Source organism: Narcine bancroftii, chromosome 9, assembly GCF_036971445.1.
Source record: "Narcine bancroftii isolate sNarBan1 chromosome 9, sNarBan1.hap1, whole genome shotgun sequence".
Classification (NCBI taxonomy): domain Eukaryota; kingdom Metazoa; phylum Chordata; class Chondrichthyes; order Torpediniformes; family Narcinidae; genus Narcine; species Narcine bancroftii.
This window is the reverse complement of record NC_091477.1, coordinates 112,058,482-112,082,692: the sequence shown is the minus strand read 5'-3', so window position 1 is coordinate 112,082,692 and position 24,211 is coordinate 112,058,482. Positions and strand designations below refer to the sequence as shown.

At 36.9% G+C, this 24,211-nt stretch overlaps 1 protein-coding gene and 1 long non-coding RNA gene across 6 annotated transcripts in view; one reads left to right on the top strand and one right to left on the bottom strand.

Moving 5' to 3' along the window:
- The window catches only part of LOC138742651 (uncharacterized), a 42,137-nt gene that overhangs the window by 3,135 nt on the left and 14,791 nt on the right, over nt 1-24,211 (top strand). For 4 of the 5 annotated variants that reach the window (XR_011344339.1, XR_011344340.1, XR_011344343.1 and 1 more), the window contains exon 2: nt 709-805. This is a non-coding gene — a long non-coding RNA (uncharacterized lncRNA). Of the gene's footprint in view, nt 1-708; nt 806-22,858; nt 22,993-24,211 lie in introns of all 5 variants that reach the window. The other variant, XR_011344341.1, reaches the window with a different exon arrangement.
- Nucleotides 13,324-24,130, bottom strand: LOC138742649 (rhodopsin kinase grk7-a-like). Its single transcript, XM_069897345.1, has 4 exons — nt 23,528-24,130; nt 22,845-23,282; nt 18,903-19,174; nt 13,324-16,044 (listed from the first exon to the last, which is right to left on the bottom strand). The coding sequence occupies exons 1-4, from the start codon at nt 24,128-24,130 to the stop codon at nt 15,693-15,695; spliced, it is 1,665 nt and encodes a 554-aa protein (XP_069753446.1). The 3' UTR covers nt 13,324-15,692.

Below are 24,211 nucleotides of genomic sequence, written 5' to 3'. Positions count from 1 at the left end.
AAAGGAAAATATGAATAATTAATAGATTGACGCAACACAACATTTGTCATTTAAACTCTCCTCCAACTTCTCACAGAGCTTTCTTTGAATTCTTCTCCTCCACTCTCTCTTCCCACAGAAAAACATAAAAACTTTGATTGTATAGAGAGACAAAATCTGTACACAATATTCAAGGTGATATCTCACCACAGACTTCTCTGCTTTTGCACTCCTTTTGCAATAAATGCCAACATTGCATTTTCTTGCTGAACTGCATATTAACTTTCACTTACAAGCACTCCTATGTCGCTCCGAATTTCAACACCTTTCAATCTCTCATTGTTTACAAAAATACTCTATCTATTATTCCTACCAAAGTGGAGGACCTCACAATTTTCCATATTATGTTCCAGCTGTCATTCTTTGCCCAAAACTTCTTTGTTATAACCTGAGAGTCAAACTTGGATATGTTATACTAGCACACACCCACCCCTTCACCCAGATCATTGATATAAATTGTGAACAGCTGGAGCTTTAGCACAACTCCCTGTTGTACCCCACTAGTCATACTCTTCCAACTGGAAAATAATCATACATTTGTTTATATTATCCATTTTTTTGTTTGCTTATCAATTTTAAACATGTTTTGTTTCAAATTATCCCAGTTAGGATAAAGGATGACCAACCTGAAAAATTAATTTTGTTTCTCTTTCCTAATTTTTTTTCAAGATCTCTTGAGTTATGGCTGGCACGGTTGGCATAACAATTAGTGCAACACCGTTACAGTGGTAGCGATCGGGATCGGGGTTCTAATCCTGCACTGTCGGTAAGGAGTTTGTATGTTTTCCTCTTGTCTGCGTGGGTTTTCTCTGGGACTCCAGTTCTCTCCCACTATTCGAAACGTTCTTGAGGTTGTAGATTAATTGGCAGCGGGGGTGTGTGGGCAGAAATGGCCTGTTACTATGCTGTATGTCTAAATTAAGAAAAATATTTCCTACCTTTCCTTCTTTAATTTTCTAATCGACCTCTTAGAGAATGAAGCACTGGAGCTTAGTTTGAATGGACAAGCTGGGGCCCAGGCTCAAACATTTGTACTTTATTCCATCCCTGAACTGATGATTGCTGTGATTGTTGCAATCTTGGGTGTTTTGTTCGCATTACAATGATACAAAGTCCTGACAAGAATAGAGTGCCTGAACACCAACCTGACTTCAACACATGATTGTAGGAATGGAAGAGTGGACATAGTCTGGATAAATTGTACTTTGGGAAAGCTGAGGGGTAGAAAAGAGAGTTAAGTGCAATGATAATGAATTAAGTGTATTTGAATATACATTTGAGTTTTGTTTGATCTGGTCACAGAGAAATACAGCATAGAAAGAGACCCTTTGGCTCACCGTTCATGCTGGCCATCAAGAATCAGTGTGCATTAAACCTACGCTAACCCATTCTGCCCCATCCACTTCCCCCAGATTCCAACATTCACCTACACTCTCAGGGCAATTTACACTGACCAATTAACTTACCAACTTGGTGTGTGTGTGTAAAAACTGGAACACATGGAGGAAACTCACATCGTCACAGGCAGAATGAGCAAGCTCCACACAGACAACATTGGAGGTCAGGATAGAACTTTGGTCATTAAAGCTGTGAGGCAGCGGTCTGCTGGACCATCCAGTTAAAAGAAGTAGAGGGAAATGATAAGAATATTTTTATTGACATAGAACATTTTTTTTTCAGTTGATTTGATGTGAAAAAAATTGTTGAGTAAGTTGACAATTCCAATTATTTTTGCTGACATGAAGTAAAAAAAATGTGGTAATAGTGTGTAGTTAGAAGGTGCAACTTTGGAGATAGAGACATGAAGCTGGATGTCATCCAAATTTGTGGTTGTTAACTCAGTTTACACTTATAACTATTTAAACAAATTAATTAGTACAGTTTAGCCTTTCAGATCGAAGATGAGAAAGTTGGTTCCATTAGACTAAAGATTCCTGAACCTTTCCTTCAGTGATCCATTTTGGAGATCTGTTTGACATCTTTTTCTTCTCTAATTATAGGCATTGAATCAAATCTATTTTTATTATTGATTCTCTTTTCTACCTTAGCCAAGACCCTGCCTCATCTACTCCATCAAATTTAAAGTGTAAGTAGATAGTAAAGACTGAAACTTCAGTAGACTACCAACTGAGGTTGATATAATTGCAAGGCTAATTGTAACAAGATTTAAACAAGGGATCTATTTGCTTGTACCAATGCACATATAAGATTACATCATTTCTAGAAGAGAAGGGAATTGTGGCTGGTATTTCTCAAACAATCAGAAAATCATTTTTATATGGAATACTGTTAATTTAAAAGAGATGCACAAACTTGCATAACTCTTCAAGACCAGCCCAAACACATTTTAACCAATGTTGTAGCGTAGTCACTCTTATCAATATTTACTTTATCTATTAAGAGTTTTCTTTCCACTCCTGATATAATGTTTGCTTTGTAAGCCTGTGGTTGCATAACTACGACAAGAAGAAGTGAATTCTGCCATTGGTTAATATTAGTTATCACTGATATAAAGAATATCACAAATATTGTAATGCATTTCCTTTGTGATTTGTTATATTGATCTATAATGGTTGTGCCCAAATTATATAAATATGAGCATCATTTAATTTTCTGACTTTCTTTGAAGTTCCATGTCCTTTTTAGTGAAAAAAATGTCTTGCCAGGGATACTGGAAACATGTTCAAATATTTTAGTGTTAATGTTATCCTCATTTCTCTTTTAATGTTTAATGTTTATATTTTGTTTTCTTTTTGTTCTCTATCGTCTTTCTTCATCTGTCTGAAGCTGAGGGTCATCTTTTTAAAAAAATTCTGAGTCTGAGTGAAATCCATTAATCTCTGAAATCATGCATCTTCCTTAACCTTGGTAACAAAGTAGAGAAACACAAGGGAATGTAAAGCAGGCTCTCTTTATTGCCATTTATCTCAACAAGGGTGCGTATGGCTACCAATCAAACAGTTAGATCAGACTGGGGAATGAGTTGCACTCATATAAATAGCTTATCTCCATGAGAATTCCATAATTGGAAATGGCTGCATTCTTTTCTAATCTGAAAATGAGAAAATAAAGTGTCACAGCATCAGCAAATAGAAAGCCATATTGTTCAGGTGACCTGGAAGTGAACTTAAATTGACAATAACAATATTTTAAAACTCTTGTATGCAGTCGTTCCTTTTTGTATCTACTATAACATCCCTTTTTCTACCTGTAATAATATGAAATGTAAACAGTGTCAATTTTCATATCTATCTCTCTCTCTCTCTCTCTCTCTCTATATATATATATATATATATATATTACATAAATTGGCTTCGCATCATCACCATCCTTCTTGACCTCTAAATTGCCAGAGATCTTATGCGATGCTATATACTGGGTGAGCTGAAATTTGATTCACCTCTGCATTGAAGAAGGTACAGGGCCATCGAGAAATGGGTTTCTTCCCACATACTGTGAGATGATGAACAATATATATATAATATTTTGTGTATGTTTGCGTGTGCCCACTGAGGTCCAGAGAAATGCTGTTTTGTCTAGTTGTATATGTAGTGTCAGATGATGATAAACTTGAACTCATTAGGAAGGCAAATTCAATTTTCCTTGGTCCTCATTCACCAACATCTATCTTTCTTCCTGAAATCAATCCAAAATTGTCACAGACCACTATCTTGGTGCCATGTTTGACTCCAAGCAGAGGTTCAAACCGCAAACCATGCAAGAAGAATTAGGATTAAAGGAGATGAACTTGGAGCATGGATCAGTAGGTGGAATTATGATGTTGTGGCCGTTACAGAGACTTGGCTGATGTAAGGACAGGACTGGCTGATGCAGGTACTGGGGTAGAGATGTTTTAAAAGGGATAGGAGGTAAAAGAGGAGGAAGTAGCATTTCTGGCCAGGGATAGTATCACAGATGGAGAAAGGGAGGACACTGTGGAGGGAGTAGTCAGAAATAGGAAGGGTGCAATCACTGTATTGGGAGTAGTCTATAGGCTCCCAAATACCCCTTGGGAAATTGAGGAAATAGATCGTAATGTTGCAGCTCTATGAAACTCTGGTGAGACCACACTTAGAATATTGTGTTCAATTCTGGTCACCTCGTTAAAGCTAAGGAGAGGTGCAGAGGAGATTAATCACGATGTTGCCTGGATTGAAAAATACTGTATGTCTTATGAGGCAAGGATAGCAGAAATAGGGCTTTTCTCCTTGGAGTGAAGAAGGATGAGAGGTGTCAATAGAGGTCGATTATGAGAGGCATAGATAAAGTAGAGAGTCAGCACCTTTTCCCCAGAGCAGGAGTAGCTCTGGGGACATCTGTAGAAAGTAAAGGGAAGAAAGTTTAGGGGAGATATCAGGGGTATGTTTTTTACACAGAGAATAGTGAGTGGCTGGAATGTTTTGCCAGGGATGGTTGTGGAGGCTGGAACAATGGGGACATTTAAGAAACTCTTAGACAGGCACATGGATGAAAGAGAGTTAGAAGATAGGGAGCATTTAGTTTTTAAAAATTTTCTTTTGGAATATATAAGTTGGCATAAAACATGGGTCGAAGGGCCAGTACTGTGCTGTAATGTTCTATTTTCTAATTTTGTATCAGGGATAAGATTGTGTTTCTACCACTGAGTCCAAATCCTCACCCCACCCTGGCAAGCTTTTGATCCTTGTGAGCATGTCTCCTGTTTTAAAGTTCACACATATTTTCAAATCGCCCCCTGTTCTCACATTACCTTTTCTTTCTAATCACTTCCAGTTCTTTAACTCAATGATATTTGCTAGTAATGGAAATCTCATAATTATTGCTGAGTTTAATTGGATTGACAATTGGACCATAAGATCAGCAATTTCCTCCTACATCCTATTTCTCTTCAGAGATGTTTCTTAAAACTTACCCTTTCATTAAGCCTTGTGTAATTTTTCCATTCTGTTTATATTTCTCTATTTTGAATTTTGTGAATCAGAGCCACGCGTGCGTTGTTGCATTACAGGCACTATATAAATGCATTTTTTTTTGGATGCTGATAAAGTTAGTGAACTTTGTCCATTTGGGCTGGGAGCCTTGCTGGGACACATCTGTGGTTAGTTAGCAGTGAAGATTTTCTTCCCTAAAGAAACATCACTGTAAGTTATATTTCATTAGCCTCATGATACTGGATTTTATGCATTTTTTTAAACCACTGAATTCAAGTACTCAATCGCTATGTTGAGATTTCTACTCACATTCACTGGATTATTTGTCCAGTTTCTGGATATTCTAGTGAAATGAACTCAATGCTATGTTAGCCTGTTTGAACTTGGAAGATCTGGAGTGTTGCTTTGTCTGATCTGAACAGCCCAGCAACGACATCTTGTGTGGTCTTTGTTAACCATATAGTGTCTACAAGTTCATGAATGTTTGTGTCAAATAAAAAAAATAATTATTGAAGATTATGAAAGTATACTGTCAGGAAGTAGGTAGTAAGAAACCACTTCTATAAATTGTTAATGTGATTTAAAAAACTTTTGGTACAGATTTTTACAATAGATTCTGCATTATTTGGACAGACAACACCATGTTATAACTCCACTATGCAACATGTCGCATAGAGCAACAGTATCACATTAAGAAACAGGCACAAGAAGACATTTTCATTATACAGTATGTGACACTTTGCCAGTCTCAGCTTTGAAGAAAACAGTGAAATTGAAACACAGGATGATGGACACAAAGGATTTTAATTTGGAAATGTTCCTCGAATTTTTAAATAAGGATATAAAGAATTCTTCAAGTAATCTGCATTGGAGAAGCAGTAGAAAATGTAATGCCAACATTCATTGATAGAATGTAATAAATCAGGCATTATTCAAGACGGTGTTTCCAAGCTTAATACTGTACTTTGGCAGAATGATTATATTAGCAACTACCACATGGGGAGTGGTAAGCAATGCAATGGTTGTAGCAAATACTCACAGACCCTTGGACGATAAGCTAAAGAGGCATACCGTGGTAACAGTTACAGCAGGAACAAGATTAGCACTCTAAGCAGAAATTAGACACAGAGAGCAGATTTTGCATCATTACCTAAGAATTGTTTGGCAGAGATGAAGAAGGCTATGTCTTATTAATTTTTTATTTTTCACACTATGAACCATATCAATCAAACTACACACAAACATTTCCCTCTTAAATATACACAGAGGCATTTTCTCCCCTTTTTTCCCCCCCCTACCTTCCCTCCCTCCTTCCCACCCCCCTCCAAACCCATTAAACGTTCAACATATACAATATAATAAAACCATTAAACAATGTCATCACACAATGAAAATAAACAAGAAAATTGTGTCCTCTACTTTTACACACTGGATCAGGTCATTTCGTCCTCTTCTCATTTTATCATTTTAGGGGGTGGAGGTCTGCGGTAAGTCCTCTCTGTTGTGTTCCATGTACGGTTCCCAAATTTGTTCAAATAATGTGACTTTATTTTTTCCAATGGAATACATTTATTCATTTCCATGTACCATTGCTGTACTCTCAGGCTCTCTACTGATTTCCAAGTTGACATTATAGATTTTTTTGCTACAGCTAAACTATCATAATAAATCTTTTTTGCACTTCATCCAGTATGAGGCCTAATTCTTTACTTCTTATATTACTTAGAAGAAAGATCTCTGGATTTTTTGGTATGTTGCTTTTTGATTTAGATCTAGATCTTCCCAAAACTTTTTCACTTTCTCACATCCCCAAATTGCATGTACTGTTGTTCGCATTTCCTTCTTACAGCGAAAACATCTATCTGATAATGTTGGATCCCATTTATTTATCTTTTGGGGTGTGGTGTATAGCCTGTGTAACCAATTATATTGTATCATGCATAACCTTGTGTTTATTATATTTTTCATAGTTCCAGAGCATAATTTTTCCATATTTCATTTTTTATCTTTATGTTTAAATCTTGTTCCCACTTTTGTTTGGGTTTATAGCTTATTTCATCATTTTCCTTCTCTTGCAGCTTGATGTACATGTTTGTTATAAATCTTTTTATGATCGTTGTTTCTATAATCACATATTCAAAGTTGCTTCCTTCTGGTAATCTCAGTCTGCTTCGCAATTTGTCCTTTAAGTAGGTTTTCAGTTGGTGGTAGGCAAACATTGTGCCATGAGTTATTCCATATTTGTACTTCATTTGTTCAAATGTTAATAAATTATTTCCCAAAAAACAATTTTCTATTCTTTTAATTCCTTTTCTCTCCCATTCTCTAAAGGAAAGGTTATCTATTGTGAAAGGGATTTGTTGATTTTGTGTCAATAATAGTTTTGGTAGTTGGTAATTTGTTCTTTTCCTTTCTACGTGAATCTTCTTCCATATGTTGAGTAAATGGTGCTGTACTGGTGAACTTCAATATTGCAACAGTTTTTCATCGCACTTATAAAGTATATATTCTGGTACCTTCTCCCCTATTTTATCTAGCTCTATCTTGGTCCAATCTGGTTTTCCCCTTGTTTGATAAAAATCTGATAGATACCTTAATTGTCCTGCTCTATAATAATTTTTAAAGTTTGGTAGCTGCAAACCACCTTGTTTGTACCATTCTGTTAATTTATCTAGCACTATCCTCGGTTTCCCCCCCTTTCCATAAGAATTTCCTTATTATTCTCTTTAGTTCATTGAAGAATTTCTCTGTTAAGGGAATTGGTAACGATTGAAATAGGTATTGTATCCTTGGGAAGACATTCATTTTAATGCAATTTACCCTCCCTATCAATGTTAGTGACAATTCTTTCGAATGTTCTAAGTCATCCTGTAATTTCTTCATTAATGGCTGATAATTTAATTTGTATAGGTGGCCTAAATTATTATTTAATTTAATACCTAGGTATCGGATTGCTTGTGTTTGCCATTTAAATGGTGATTCTTTTTTAAACTCTGTGTAATCCGCATTATTCATTGGCATTGCTTCACTTTTATTTGCGTTGATCTTGTACCTCGATATTTCTCCATATTTCCTTCAATTTCTTATGTAGTTCTTTTATTGATAATTCTGGTTCTGTTAGGTATACTATGATGTCATCTGCATTTTGACTGATTTTATATTCCTTCTCCTTTATTTTTATCCCTTTTATTTTATTTTCTGTTCCTATCAGTTCTGCCAATGGTTCTATTGCGAACAGTGAAGGAGATAGTGGACATTTCTGCCTAGTTGACCTACTTAATTTAAATTGGTTCGATACATATCTATTTACTGTCACCTTCGCCAATGGTCCCTTATATAATGCTTTAATCCAATTAATATATTTTTCTGGTAGGTTGCTAATAACAGGGTTGAATGATCAGATAGCAATCTAGCTTTATATTCCATTTCCATTTAAGAAGGCTATGTCTTAATAATATACAATCATGAAAATATTTTGAATAAATAATTCCATTCTACCCTGTCAAAGGCTTTCTCTGCGTCTAAAGCAACAGCCACTGTTGGTATCTTTGTACTCCATGAATTAAATTAATGAACTTACAGACATTATCCGTTGTTCGTCTTTTCTTAATAAATCCAGTTTGATCTTGTTTTACTATTTTTGATACATAATCGGCCAATCTGTTTGCTAATAGTTTTGCTATTATCTTATAATCTGAATTAAATAGAGATATAAGTCTATATGATGCTAGTGTTAGTGTATCTTTCCCCATCTTTGATATTACTGTAATTATTGCTGTTTTACACGAATCTGGCCAGCTTTGTGTTTCTTCTATCTGGTTCATTACTTCCAGGAGAGGAGGAATTAATAATTCTTTAAATAGAATTATAGAATTCTATTGGGAGTCCATCCTTTCCAGGCATTTTATTGTTTGGCAGCTTTTTTAATATATCCTGTATATCCTCTATTTCAAATGGTTTTATCAATTTGTTTTGCTCCTCTTCTTTCAATTACGGTAGTTTAATTTTAACTAAAAACTCATCTATTTTGTCTTCTTTCCCTTCGTTCTCAGTTCGGTATAATTGTTCATAGAATTCCTTAAAGTTTTCATTGATCTGTGTTGGGTTATATTTAATTTGTTTGTCCTTTTTTTCCTTGATACCAATACAGTTCTTTTAGCTTGTTCTGTTTTAAGTTGCCAGACTAATATTTTGTACGTTTTTTTTCTCCTCGCTCGTAGTACTTCTGCTTTTTTTCATTATGTTCTTCTCCACCTTGTACATTTGTAATGTTTCGTTTTTTTTTGTCTGCCAATTCTCTTTTTGTTGTATCTTCCCTTGTTGCTGGTTCTTTTTTTGTACTTACTATTTCCCTTTCCAACTGCTCTATTTCCCAATTGTAGTCCTTTTTCATCTTAGTTACATAACTTATTATCTGCCCTCTAATGAAGGCTTTCATTGCATCCCATAATATAAATTTGTCTTTCACTGATTCTGTATTTATTTCAAAGTACATTTTAATTTGGCGTTCAATAAATTCTCTAAATTCCTGTCTTTTAAGAAGCATGGAGTTTAATCTCCATCTATATGTTCTTGGTGGGATGTCCTCTAGTTCTATTGCTAATAACAGGGGTGAATGATCAGATAGCAATCTAGCTTTATATTCCATTTAAGAAGGCTATGTCTTAATAATATACAATCATGAAATTTTTATTGAAAGATCATCACACTGAAATGTTAATTCTGTATCTATCTCCATTGATGCTTCATGCCCCCTGTTTTATCTCAACAATTTCATCCATCTTTCAAAATTTGCAGAAGTCTAAGGGAAAATGAATCAATTAAGTTTCTTATTTTTAATAAGTTCTCATAATACAGAGGATGAACAATGCTGTCAGATTTTTACTTGAAGTTTTCCCCACTGCCACCCAACTCTACTCTGAAAAGGAGTAGACCAATACCTAAAACTTATGATCTGGATATTTATTTAATTCTTGTTTGTGGGACATTGTGTAATTTGTATTTCTTATGTTACAACTGTGACTATACTTGAACATGTATTGTATTAGCTGTAAAATAGTGTAGTTGCGAAAGGGACAATGTTGTTCCAACTAATTACTAATTTTATGTGGATTCCTTGTTGCTAAACTTTTATACCCTGTATTCCTTACTCCCCGACCTAACAATAATAACTACAATTCAAACCCATAAATTAGCTATAAAATATTTTGTGATATTCTGAAGCTGTAAATGCAAGTCTATTTCTGAATCAGAACTTACTGTCATGAACATTACAGCTAAAAAATTGCTATAAATTAGTTTTTAAAAGATTAAATGAGTGCAAAAAAAGAGAAATTGAGGTAATGTCTGTGTTTCTGTCCATTCAGAAATCTGATGGCAGAGGGGCAGAAGCTGTTTTTGTTCTGTTCAGTGTGCATCTTCAGGTTCTTGTACCTCCTTCCTGATGGTAGCAGTGAGAAAAGGGCATGGTCTGGGTGATGAGGGACCTTGATGATAGAGACTGCCTTCTTGAGACACCGCCTTAAAGATATCCCTAATGGAGTGAAGATGAATGCCATGATGGCACTGCCGAGTTTATAACCCTCTGATACATTTTCCTGGCCTATGTATTGGCACCTCCATACCAGACAATGATTTAGCCAGTCAGAATTTTCTCCACTGTACGCCTGTAGAAATTTTCAAAGTTCTTTGGTGATATACCAAATCTCCTCAAACTCATCATGAATATAGCCTTCTTTGTGTTGCCTCGAAATGGAGGCCCTAGGATAGATCTTAAGAGATATTGACATCAGGAATTTTCAAGATGTTAACCACTGCTAGCCCCTCACTGAGGATTGGTTTGTGTTCTCCTGAAGTCCAGAATCAGTTCCTTAGTTTTCTGAATGTTGAGTGCAAGATAGTTGTGACACCACTCATGCAGTTTATCTATCTTCCTCACTGCGGCCTGTGATTACGACGATGACTGTGGTGTCATCGGCAACTTTGTAGATGGAATTTGAATTGTGCCTAACCACAGTCATAAGTGTAGAGCAAGAAGAGCAGTGGACTAAGCACACATCCTTGAGGTGTGCATGTGTCAGTGAGGAGGAGATGTTGTTTCTGATTCGTACTGACTGTGGTTTTCCGATGAGGAAATCAAGGATCCAGTTACAAAGGGAAGTGCGGAGGTCCAGGTTTTGAAGCTTGCTGACCAGTGCTGAGGGTATGGTAGTGTTGAAAGCTGAGCTGTGTCCAATGAAAAGTAGCCTGACGTATGTGTTGTTGTTGTCTAGGTGATTCATGGCTGAATGGAGAGCTTGTGAGATTGCATCTGCCACAGAGCGATTATGGTAGTAGGCGAATTGCAGTGGGCCCAGATCTTTACTTAGATATGAGTTAATTCTTCTCCATGACCATCCTCTCGAAGCATTTCATCACGGTAGATGTGAATGCGATTGGGTAATAATCATTGAGGCACTCCCTCTGCTCTTCTTGGGTACAATGACACTAAAGTGAACCATCACCATCATCGATCAGATGACAATAAACTTGATTGACCTGGCTCTACCTATTTTCCTGGGTTATAAGCAGAGACTGAGGACTGCAGCACCAGAGGTGAAGACAGTGAAATCATTGTCCAGGGAGGCGGAGGAGCACCTGCAGGACTGCTTTGCCTGATATTCCATTATTTTTAGTATATTTTCCACTTGAAGTTCTATTTGCATGTCTTATGAATCTGGATCCTAATGACCTCTGCTCTCTCTGTCTTTTATATGCCTCTCTCAGCTGCTTTTGTTTTTAAGAATAAATTGTCAAGAGAGTTTTCAAAGGCACTAGTGTTATCATGGGCATCAGTCTTCACTCCATAAGGACATCTACAATGTCTCAAGAAAGTAGCCTCTATCCTCAAGGACCCTCACCACCCAGGCCATGCCCTCTTCTCACTGCTATCGTTAAGAAGGAGGTGAACACCCTTACAAAAACAGTTTCTTCCCCTCCCCCATCAGATTTCAGAATGAACAATGAATCAGACGCTACCTCACTTTTCTTTTGAACTAATTAATTTTAAAAAAATGTAATTTATAGCAATTTTGCACCTGTTATACAAAACAACAAATTTTGTGACACATATTCATGACAATAAATTCTGACTATGATTTTTATAATTCTATAATCTGCAAATAAACTTCCTTTGGAAATGAGGATGACTTACTTCTGCTGCTGATGTCGGTGTGGGTGGGGGTGGGGGGCGGTGGTGGAGGATGCCCATGTGATCATTCTTTTAATGGTAGTCTGTTAAAGCTCAGAAATTGAAGAAGAATCAGAATCTTACTGTCATGAACATGTCACGAAATGTAATGTTTTGCAGCGGCATCACTGTGCCAACATTTATACAAACCACCTTACAAAATAAATAAAAAACAGTTCAAGAGAAAAGACAAAGAAAGGTGGGGTGGGGGGTGGTGGGGGAGAAGCTGTCCTTGTGCCACTGAGTGCTTGCCTTTAGGCTCCTTTGAAGAGGGGTAGAGGTGGGGCTTGAAGATAGAGGTTGCTTTCTTAAGACACTGCCTCTTTTAGATGTCCACGATGGAGTGAAGATTTTCACAAGGATTTCCCACATGAGAAATTATCATTCATAATACTCTCAATTTTGACATTCAATAAAATAACACAATATTTGGCAGATATACTTGCCTGGTGATGAAGGAGATCAGCTTCTGTCTGGATACATTCCAGTTCGCCTATCATAGTAACAGGTCTCACTGGGTCTACACAAAACTCTGGAACACCTGGATAGCAAAGGTACGTACATCAGGATGCTCTTTATGGACTATAGTTCAGCATTTAACACCATCATCCCCTCAAACTGATCATCAAATTCCAAGACCTGGGAGTTAACACCACATTGTGTAATTGAAGTTCTTGGGAGTCACTATCTCAGAGGATCTTTCCTGGACCCAACACATCAATGGCATCATGAACAAAGCACATCAGTGCCTCTACTTCCTCAGGTGTTTGTGGAGGTTTGGTATGATACCAGAAACCCTGGAAAATTTCTAGAGGTGTGATGGGAAGTGTGCTGATCGGCTGCATCACGGTCTGGTATGGGAACACCAATACCCCTGAGCATAAAGCCCTCCAAAAGGTAGTGGACACAATCCAGGACATCACAGGGAAAACCCTCCCCTCTATTGAGTATATCTGCAGGGAACACTGCCGTGGGAGGGCAGTAGCAATTATCAAAGACCCAGCATATGCTCTGTTCTCGCCTGTGCCATCAAGAAAGAGGTATAGGTCCCACAAGACTTGCACCACCAGGTTCAGGAACAGCTGCTACCCTTCCACCTTCAGACTCCTCAACAACAAATTCAATCAGAGACTCATTAAGGATTCTTACTTGTGCACTTTATTGATTTTTGTTCTCTCTGTATTGCACAGTCAGTTTGTTTAGATTCATTACATGTTTACAGATCTTTGTTTACATGTTTACATCGTGTACAGTTTATTATTTGCACTACCGATTAGTGGTAATTCTGCTGTGCTCGCAGGAAAATGAATCTCAGGGTTGTATGTGATGTCATATATGTAGATACTCTGACAATAAATCAGAGATAATGATTTAATATTTCAGCTATAAACTCTTAAGTTGCAATATTTACAATTCTTACAATTAAAACACTTCACAACATTTCACTAGTGAATTTTAAAACTGATCGAAGCATACATCTCCTGAACATAAAGTGTCCATCACAAAGTCTTTGACACAAATATGATAAATGTGAGGATCTAAAGTAAAGCAGTCAACAAATTCTAAGTTATTATACACTAGATTCCAAAAATAAAAATACCCAAATTGATGCCATTCATTTTTATTAGATAAGCAATCTGAGGATTCCTGGCATTTAAATAAATAGAAATAAATATTAAACACTCTCTGTTCCCTCCATTGAGCAAGCCATGCCCAGACAGAAATGCTTGGTCATATATTATATCAGACATCCATTCCTGTAGGTGTACTACCCACTCCTTTAGAGGTGTTTCCAGCTTTGTGCAAATGGTAAAAAAATACTTAGCATCTTTAAAAGTAAGTGATTACATAAAATACTTACTTTAAAATGACTGTATTTTAGTTGTGGCAATGCTTAAGCAATTCTATCCAATAGAAGTAATTTAACCATTGTAGATGTGGCTATGGTGAAACTATTTTAATCATATGTACTTACTTTTACAGCATTATATACACACATCTATAGAGCTATAGGTATGTAGTGTTCATTGCAGCATAAAATAACACATTCAAAATATTATAATCTAAAGCCACTAGAACACTTGCTTTTTACCTTACCATCTCAAAAACAATCACAGATTAATTAAAGCACATGTATACCACCTGAATTTGTTCATTGGGCAGTAAGTGTTTGTGTCCTATAATTCTCAATGACTTTATGTGTATTTCTTATCTACCAATAAATGCCTATGTGACCAATTGTTCATACATTGGAAAGCACCGTGGTAACATTCTTCAAGACTCAGGTTTGAACACTAGCCATCCAAAATGCCTAGCTACTTAAAATGTAGAGCAAAGAACATAAAACAGGGTTCACTGTCATGATACCTGTGGGCTACGAGAATCAGAAAGGTTCTGGGTCAAATGGTTTCAAAGCAACAACATGTTTTGAGGATATTAATCACATGTTTAGAAGTGTTCAGGGAGATAGTGACTGAAGCTTTGAGGAGAATTCTTGCTCTGGGTGAGCAAAAAAAAAACCCAGAAGATAGAACACAATAGCACAGGAACCGGCTCTTTGGCCCACGATATTGGCGCTGAACATGATGCCCAAATTAAACTAAAACTCAACTGCTTGCGCATGATATATATCCCTCTATTCCATGTATCTATATAGAAGCCTCTTAAATAATACCATTGTGTCTGCTTCCATAACTATCCCTGGCAGTCTGTTCCAAAAGCCCACCACTTACTGTGTAGAATAAAACTTGCCTCATCTCATTTAATCAACTTAACCCCCACCTGAAATATTCTTATCTAAAATTCTATTTGAAGTTTTGTACAATACACAAATGCGCTAGGGAAACTCAGCAGGTCACACAGCATTCTTAGGAAGTAAAGGGTAACCAATGTTTCGGAGCAAGGCCCTTCGTCATGTAGGGCCTACCTTGAAATTCTCCTCCTTCTTCAGCACATTGGTCTATCCCAGCATATGCAGATTTTCTTGTTCAATTAGGAGATTTGTAACTTTCTTTTAGAGAGGAGTTAGATTATTCTAGGAGATGAGAACATTTCTGTACAATTTATCTCTGAGGGAAAAAATGAGAGCCAAACCAAATTCAAAACACAAAAGTATCTGAATTAAATTGTCTTGAGTCATGTTTAAAATACAGGAAATTTTTCTTTGCTTTTAGTTTCATTTATCGATATCTAAAATTCTTAACATGCATGACCATCCAGTAGAACAAAGTGTTCTTCGTGCAACCTCCTTTCCAGCATTATGACAGGTTGCTGCAATAAGATGGTGTTTTCTAGAAAACTTTTTTTCCTCTGAAATTAAATTTGTAGATTTATCTTTCCATTTCTCTACAATATTATGTAGTATGCTTACTTACAAAGCATGTCTTTTTCCATGCTGTTTGTGAGCCAATATCTTTATATCAATGCCCCTAGTAAGAAAGAGAAGCAAATTTTGATTTCCACTTACAGGCAATCTGCAGAAAAATTAGGATAGATTTGGTGGAATATTTTCCCTTTCACAGAATTATACAAACACCTGATTTAGTCTCATCAGTGCCATTTGCAAACACTCCTGCCTTTGATGGTTTCCTGGCGGGATCATTGAGTTCTTCAAAAAGGCCACATTCAATCATTTCTTCTTGCCAGGGTATAGTCACAGCCCCTGTGGCAAATTTCTTGTAAAACTGCTTATCCTTGTCAGTAATGTCAACACCCTGGACCTCGGAGAAATCAGCAATGTCTCCAATATCCTTACAGTACACTGTGCTGCTGTCTGGCACAAAAGGAGGTTCAATAAGTCCAGCTTCTAATCTTTGGAAGTTGATAGATTTGAAGAAAGGGTGCTTTCTCGGATCATCATTTTCTACCCTAAGGTAAAAAAAAAAGGGAAATAAAATAATGATATAAAATTAATCTAAGTTTTAGTTGGTGTTCTTCAGTTTAAGCTAATTTTGCCAGTACGGAGAGGCAATAAGGAGAGACAATAACACCCAATAGTCCACTTTTATCAAACACATTTCACTTCCTTTACCACTGCAAAGGAAAATATCATTGATTTGACTGAGTAATAATGTCATAATTTAGAGTAAAGTATTTATTTTTTAAAGATCTTCAATCATTTAGTCCAAAATTACAGAAGAAAGGATGTGCAGTACAAAATACAATTGGGTACAATAAGTGTGCTGTTATCCTACCCAATATAGGGGGCAAATTAACTATTTTAAATAGTAGGAGAATATTGTATAAAAAAATCCAAAAAAAAGTAGACTGTTTTGAATTATGCAACGGTCTCTTGTGGAAGAAAACAATTTTATTTTATGTCACCAATGAATTTATCTTGTCTGAAAATGGTTGTACCTGGTATGAATGAAATAAAAGGTATAGAACAAGAGATTACTAAATGCCCAGTGTTTACATTTTAGATTATTCTATGTACTGTAAAATACATACAATGACAGTATGAAGAGAATAAAGATATAAAACTTGGTAAAGATGAATGGCTTGCTAAACTGTTTTAGATAGCTGTCAATCACATTGCTCTGGATTTGAACAATAGATAAGTCATCCTGCATAAGTTCACCAGATTTCCTTCTCTGAATGATATCTGTGAAAATGATGTTATTTTACACCAAATAAATAAAGTGTTTACAACTACTGGTACAGTAATTAAATGCCAGTTTATTTAATTAAATACTGTTTTGGGCACCTATCTTTCACCTGGGTTCCTGGATGAGTAGTCCAGTAATATCCACTGTCTGTACATTCCTGACTTAAGCACTAAATTTGAAGATAAGAAAGGCAGAACCTGCAAAATCCTCCTCACAAATATCTGGAGATGTGTGTAAATTGGGAGAGATTAGTCAGACAACAACCTTACCTGGCTATACCTCATAGCCAAAAAACACAGACATTTTAATCTCATTCTCTGATTTCATTAGTGGACCAGATCCACCAGCAATGGCAGTCCACTGGGAGTCTGATTGGACCTCATGGCATTGGGTTAAACATGGATAAGGAAAAAAAAGTTGATTAACTAAAGCCAACAGAGTCCCGGTGAAGTGTTTTACAGACTGGAGGAAGTGATAGCAACCTGTGTCAGGGATCAGAGTTGGAATCGTTGCTTTATTTTCTCTATATTAATGATTTAGACAAGAGTTGCAACTCACAATTTCTAAATTTGTGGATGACGCAGAACTTCAGCACTATTGTGAACTGCAAATAGAATAATGATAGATTGCAATAGGACATGAATAGGCTTGTGAAATAGCCAGATGCATGGCATATGAAGTGGAATTTCAGCTTAGCTATCATTGCCAGGCAACACACATTCAAGCCTTCTTCATTGCCCTTAGTTATCTGTAACCATTCCAGCATAATAAGTATTAACCAAATTGTATTTATGTATTGATATTCTGGTTAATTAATGAATTAATGTATTTGATGTATTAATCAACATCAAGTTGAACTAGAAAGACCTTCTCCACACTGCAAGATACAAGATATAAGTGCAATGGAAAATTCTCTACTTTGCCCGGATGAAGGCAACTCCTGACAACTCTCAAGAGGTTTGGCACCATAATGGTTGACTAGCATAATGGTTGACTAGCATAATGGTTGACTAGCATAATGGTTGACTAGCATCCCATCCAACACCCTAAATAGGCTTTAGCCCTCACAACAGAATACTATGGCTGTAGTGTCTCCCTACAAAATACACCGCTATTGTTAATCCACACGACTGTGACAGCACCCCACTCATGCACAATTTCTACCACCAAGCAGGACAAAGACAGCCGTTACATGGGAACACCACCCCTTGCATGCTCCTTTCAAGGAATATATTGTCTGGGTTTGAAAAAAAAACATCACCATTCCTTTATCATCAGAGAGTTTTAATTCCTCCCCAGTAGTACTGCAGGAATATCTTCACCAGAGGACCAATGGTAAAATATCAGTGCAAGAAGGCGGCTCAACAGCAATACCTTCTCTAGATCAGAGAGTGAAGATGAATAAATATTGGAAATTCCAGTATCAGATGCAACCTGTAAAATTTATAGAAGTGGAGCGGAATCAACAGGGTAAACTGTGGCATGAAAAGAGTTTAATGAGGTTAAGATGTTGGTCTTTGTCAATCTGAAACCATTTTCCAAAGTTGGCAGGGATAACCAAAGAAAATTTGTGAATAAAACTATTGGTGATAATGCTACTTGTAACTTAAAATAATTTGATAGTTTTAGGGCAGCATGGTTAGTCTAGCAGTTAGCCCAATGTTATTACAGCTCCAGTAACCAAGATTTGAATTTGACACTGTCTTTAAGGAGTTTGTACATTCTCATGTGTCTGCATGGGTTTCCTCCCACCTTTCAAAATGTACAGGGGTTGTAGTTTAATTGGGGTATTTGACCTGGAAAGGCCTGATACCGTGTTGTATGTCTAAAATTAAAACATGTTAACTGAGAAGTAGATTGATATGCAAACGCTGAAGATTGGTAGAAAAAATCCTGAATTTATAGTACAGGGTATACATTTTATAATGACAGTGAAATGAAAGTATAGTATATTTTTAGATTTTAATAAGATCATTTCTCTCAAACATCAGTTTTCACACCTGGCATATAAAAATAGTTTAGATTAACAGTCTATCATATTAATATTAGTACTCCAGAACTATGCAGTGGAAAGTAAAATGACTCACACAATCTGACTTTGTCTTTCAAAATCCTTACCTGCTGCCCAAACGATCTTCTGAGCTTTTTGCCAGAAGTAGTTGGCAGATGTCCTTTGACTCTTCTGTGAAGTTAGGGTGCTCATATTTCTCTTTGTCTTCGAGTGTTCTCCTTTTCACTTCATCTTTGCTGACCTTTTCCTTATAATCCTTGAAAGGAGTTCTGCCTGCAATCATCTCGAAAATGCTGCATCCTAGAGCAAACCAGTCCACAGAATATGTGTACTTTTCTTGTTTTAAAATCTCTGGAGCCATATAACCATTAGTTCCAGCCTGAGAATTGAAAAGAAAAACAAACAATATTTTAAGTACATAAATATGAGCTAAAGCATCCTTGCATTAGACTAATTAAAATATACTGGTGGTATATTCTCAATTGAGTTTCTTATTTACCTATAACTGAGTTATATAGATGTACTGGAAGGATATTGTTCCACAGGGACTCTAATTATAATAGTGCAAAATGTGCCATTTGATGGATTGAGGTTGAAGGAATATAGAAACATGTAATCAAATTTGAGAAAATTCATAACAGGAGTGTAATTTTCAGATTGGAAGAATAAACATGAGTCATTGGTGCCAGTAGCTGAATTAAAAACCAGCCTGCAAAATGGACTAATTGCACAAAACAAAGGCCAATTACTTTGCAGAGTTCATTATTTACAGCATTTTACTTTTGAAGAGATGATTATAGACTTTCACTTTTGCATTTCCTTTATCTTTGATTTTTTCATCTTCCATTTATTCTCCTTCTCTAACTTTGTTGTGAGGTTTTCCAGTGACCTTTCCCTTTGCCAGTTGATTCTCCAGAACTCCACGGTTTTACCCAATGACCTTTTTAATAAAGCATCTGAACTGTGACCCTATTACTATATCATATGCTTATTGCATATTTATTTGGAGTTATTATGGTTCCTGGGATAGATATTCATCCCGAGTTGCTTGCTCAAATGGTGGAAGTTGATAAATACAGACTACAAATACTACTGGATCACATGACAAAATACATATTTCTTCACCTGTGTTTACAATTAAGAGAATATTAATGATAATGTTTTAAATCTTACCCAATGAATGTTACACATTTGTAACTCCTACTGCCTTGGAAAAGCAGCCAACATGTTAAAAGACTTATCCCACCCTGGCCATTCTCTGCACTCCCCCAGCCCCCCTCTCCTCACCACCACACTCTACCAGATTCAAGGACAGTTCCCACCATTATCAGATTCCTGAATGAGCTCCACAATAGCAAAATTATCTTGTCTCTACTCTGTGCTAACTGAGTAACTTTGCACTTTTGTGTCTTACTTGTTAACTATGCATCAGATGGCAACTGGTCTAGCACTATATTTTCAATATGTGTGACAATAAATTTGAACTTCATGAGATTATTAAAAGGGAAGAGTTCTTCATATTTTTCTCCATTGCTTTATATGTGCAGATTGAAAGAAACAATACTTGTGTTTACACAGGTGATGTGGTTTAAATGGAATTTAGAGGATTCTTTTTTCAAGCGATTGAGTTCAATGATTTATTCCAAAATAATTAAGTGAATGGCAGTAATTTCCTTAGTTAGATTAAAGGTTCCAGCTTTCAACAATGGTGAATCAATTATGAATGTTCTTTAACTTTAATAATACCTTTATTGAAAATGTCAGTCAATATATTCAATTACAGTGTATATGAATTTTTTTGTTGGTATTAAAATTATTTGTTAATAATTTGCAGAGTGTTCATTCTGTGGAATTAGTTGATACTTTAGATAATTAAAAACAACGTATGCCTGTGAAGAGGCCTTAGGTTTATCTGGTGTGTTTATTTGGTATTTCAAGGTTCAAGGTTCTTTTTATTATCACATAATAGTACATAAAATGTAATATGCATTATATTGTTATAATGGACAATTTTATTTTAGGACGAGGGACAAGACTGAACCTATAGGGGAAAGAAAGGATCGTGTACAGCTGTGAAGCGCTGAAGTAGTGCTGGGAAAGCTGACAGCTGCCAAAAGCGCGAGAGCCACATGCTGGAAGCCAGTGGGCTCGTGGAGAGCGTGCCCACTGCTGTCAACCTCTCTCCACCAATAGGGGGAGCTGAAGGCACGCGCTGGGGCAGTTGAAGAGCTCGGCGCACTGAGTTTTTGAACGGGGTAGTCGGTTGGTCGGAGGGCAGTCAATCAGACTGTCAGTGTCCCCATGCAGTAGTTTAAGTGGGAGAAAGAAGACTGAGCTACTTTGTCCGTGGGTACCAACATTGTTGTCCTGACAGCAGTTTATGCCACTCTGGTACCCAGAGTGTGTGCATGACCGACCTGGGCTTCCCCAGTCCCCTTCCAAAGGACTTTGAGTGACTTGATGACCCAAGACAGGGTGTTTAGAGGGGAAGACTTGTGTGACAGAAGATCACTTGTTAACTCTAAAGTGGGCTTTGGAGATGAGAACTTCATGTAATGTCTAGGAGGTCACTGAGTGAAAATTCCTGTGTGAAGAAATCAAAAGTGGTTGTTGCCACATTCGAAACTCAGGAAAGCCATAAGTCTACAGTGATCGTATGTCTACAGTGATCATGGCCGTCTGTCTCCACGTCCAACTAAAAGACCAAACTAAGAATCCCAAGCCTGGAGGCCAGAGTCTGGGAGTTGTTCCTTTTTGACTTATGGACTTGACGTGATTGATTTGAGGTTTGTTTTGGGAGTTTTCTTTTGGGGAATTTTGAGCTTGGACTGTAATGGTCTGGGTTTTTTTTCCACATACACCTTATAAACATCTGTTGTTAATGTAGAGTTGTCATAAAGGCTCATATTCGGTGTTAAGTTTATTGAGGTAATTCTGTTATTAATAATTTGTTAATAAATTTACTATTAAACTTAACACATCTGTTTACGCATCTGTCAATTGCTGCTGGTGAGGCATAATAATATACTTTTGTCTACTGGAAGGCAAACAAAGTCACCATTAGCATTGATCAGCATCCCTAACAATGGGAGAAAGAGAAGCAAAAGAGAGTCCCTTCTGAGACAAAGTGTACGTGGATTCACCTCCAGTGCTCCCATAGCCCCTGTAATGTCACAGACTCCTGTTCAAACCATTGGCAACCCAAGCTCCAGATCCAAACCGATACGATCAGGAATCCCTTCTTGATATCCTCTTGAATCTCGGTTCCAAAACCCGATTCCCATGAGCCAGCCAGTCTCCAGCAGCCTGCAGTCTGCTTTGAGTCCTTCGACCACAAGTCACCAGCAGCCCGCAGCCTGTGTGGGTCCTTCAGCTGCTGAGCCCTCGCTTGTCTGCTGCTGTGGTCACCTTCCCTGTAGGGTCGTCTCCCATGCTTTTCCTTCTCAAGAGGAGATATTCTCCCCGTTTCCTGTGCCTTGCCCCAGTATACTGCTCCCCGAACTCAGCCACCTCTCTTGGTACGCTGCCCAACATAAGCAATGCCATCTTGGGCTCAGACCTCAAAGGTTGCAGGATTTAAAAAAAACACCATCGCCACCTTTAACAGGCCATTTAAAGCCTGTATTGAGCTGTAATCATTAGGTCTGGGCAGTAGGCCCTTGCTCCACACACTCCTGGGTCTGCACCAGTAGCAGCTGTGGCAGTGCTACAATTTAAAAAAATGGCATTTATAAGGGGTATGTAGTGCAAACTTATGCTGCGGTATTTTAATGCCAGTATATCTGTGAGGTTGAAATCCAGCAATTTTTCACATAAATGGTGTGTTAAGTTACTACCCAACTTGTCACTTTCCCTACTGCACAATCTGCACCTCGAGGCATTTTTCACAGGACTATGCTTTAGCATTTGTTTTAGCATTTGAATTCTACTGACATAACATAATGGCATCTTTATTAGGATTTTACCTGATACCATTATGAGATTTACACATTTCTCGACCACAATAGTTCTACAGTCCATGTGTATCAACATTGCATTTACATATTTACCGTTTGGTTAACAGCTTTGCCCTCCTTGATTCTGACTGCAAGTCCCAAATCCGAGAGCCTGCAGTTTCCATTGTCGTCCAGCAGGACATTTTCAGGCTTCATGTCACGGTACACAATATTCTGGGAATGCAGGTGTAAAATTCCACAGGTAATCTGTGCTGTGTAAAATATTACGCGGTTCATTTTGATTCCTTTTTCTCCGATATTATAAATGTGAAATTTCAGGTCTCCTCCATTCATCAAAGTCATGACCAAACAGAGATGGCTCTTTGTTTCATAAGCATAGACTAGATTAACAATAAAATGGCTGTTAACCTTTTCTAAGATTTCTTTCTCAAGAAGGGCCATGTCCTCTCCATGTTTCTTCTTAAGTCGTTTCTTGTCTAATTGCTTACATGCATACATTTTGCCAGATATTTTCACTTGTATGGCACACACCTGAACAAAGTAAAGTTATATCATTTATTTGAAACTCCAAATAATTCTTTGGCTTAATACAAACTACAAAATATAGAACATGTAAAATATATTTCTTGCTATCAGGTTTTTATTTGATTGAATATATTTAATAGTTAATATGTATATACAGTATATCTTGTCTGAGTGTCCTGAGAATTTACCAATAAGATTATTACTTACATTTTTTCCCAAAAGCCTAATGTCTTCTAAAAAAAAGATCTTACCTCTCCAAATCCACCTTTTCCTAAAACTCTGAATTGATAAAAATATTTTTCAGTTATAGACTGACGTTCAAAGATTTTCCATTGCAGGAACTTGTCAAAAAATGGACTGTTTAGAAAGTCTTGGAAAGGTTGTCCCTTGAGAAACATTTTAGCTTTTGAATCAGCTAGAGCCAAGAGTTCCTCAGATTCCTTTTCTGCAGCAATTTTACATTTATCGATCTGTTCCTGGCTGAGGAAAGACAGGTAATTTTTTGAGTCAGGCTTCAGAAAATTAGCTACAATGTTCTGTCGCAGGTTCTCTTTTTCCTCGTTCTCTGCCAGATAAGAGTTAGAAACATCCTTTATAAAGTCAACAGCAACTTGATATTCTGGGACTGTTGCAGTAAATTGATGGAATAACTTTTTGCCAATTGGTTGTTGCTCACACACACTCTCATATTCAGTATCAATATTTTGCTTCACTGAAACACATTGTGTATGGCTTGGCAGAAACAAACTTTGCCGTCTCTTTCGCATTTCCTTGAAACCTTCATCCACACTCTTCCTGGCCTGCAGGTAAACTGTGTTTGCAATTAGGTTATCAAGGGCTCCCATGTCCACCATGATGTTTTATTTTGTAGCTCCTCAGTGAATATGAAAATGTCTGGTAGTTTGTCAGCAATTGTTAGCAATGAACAAGTGAGA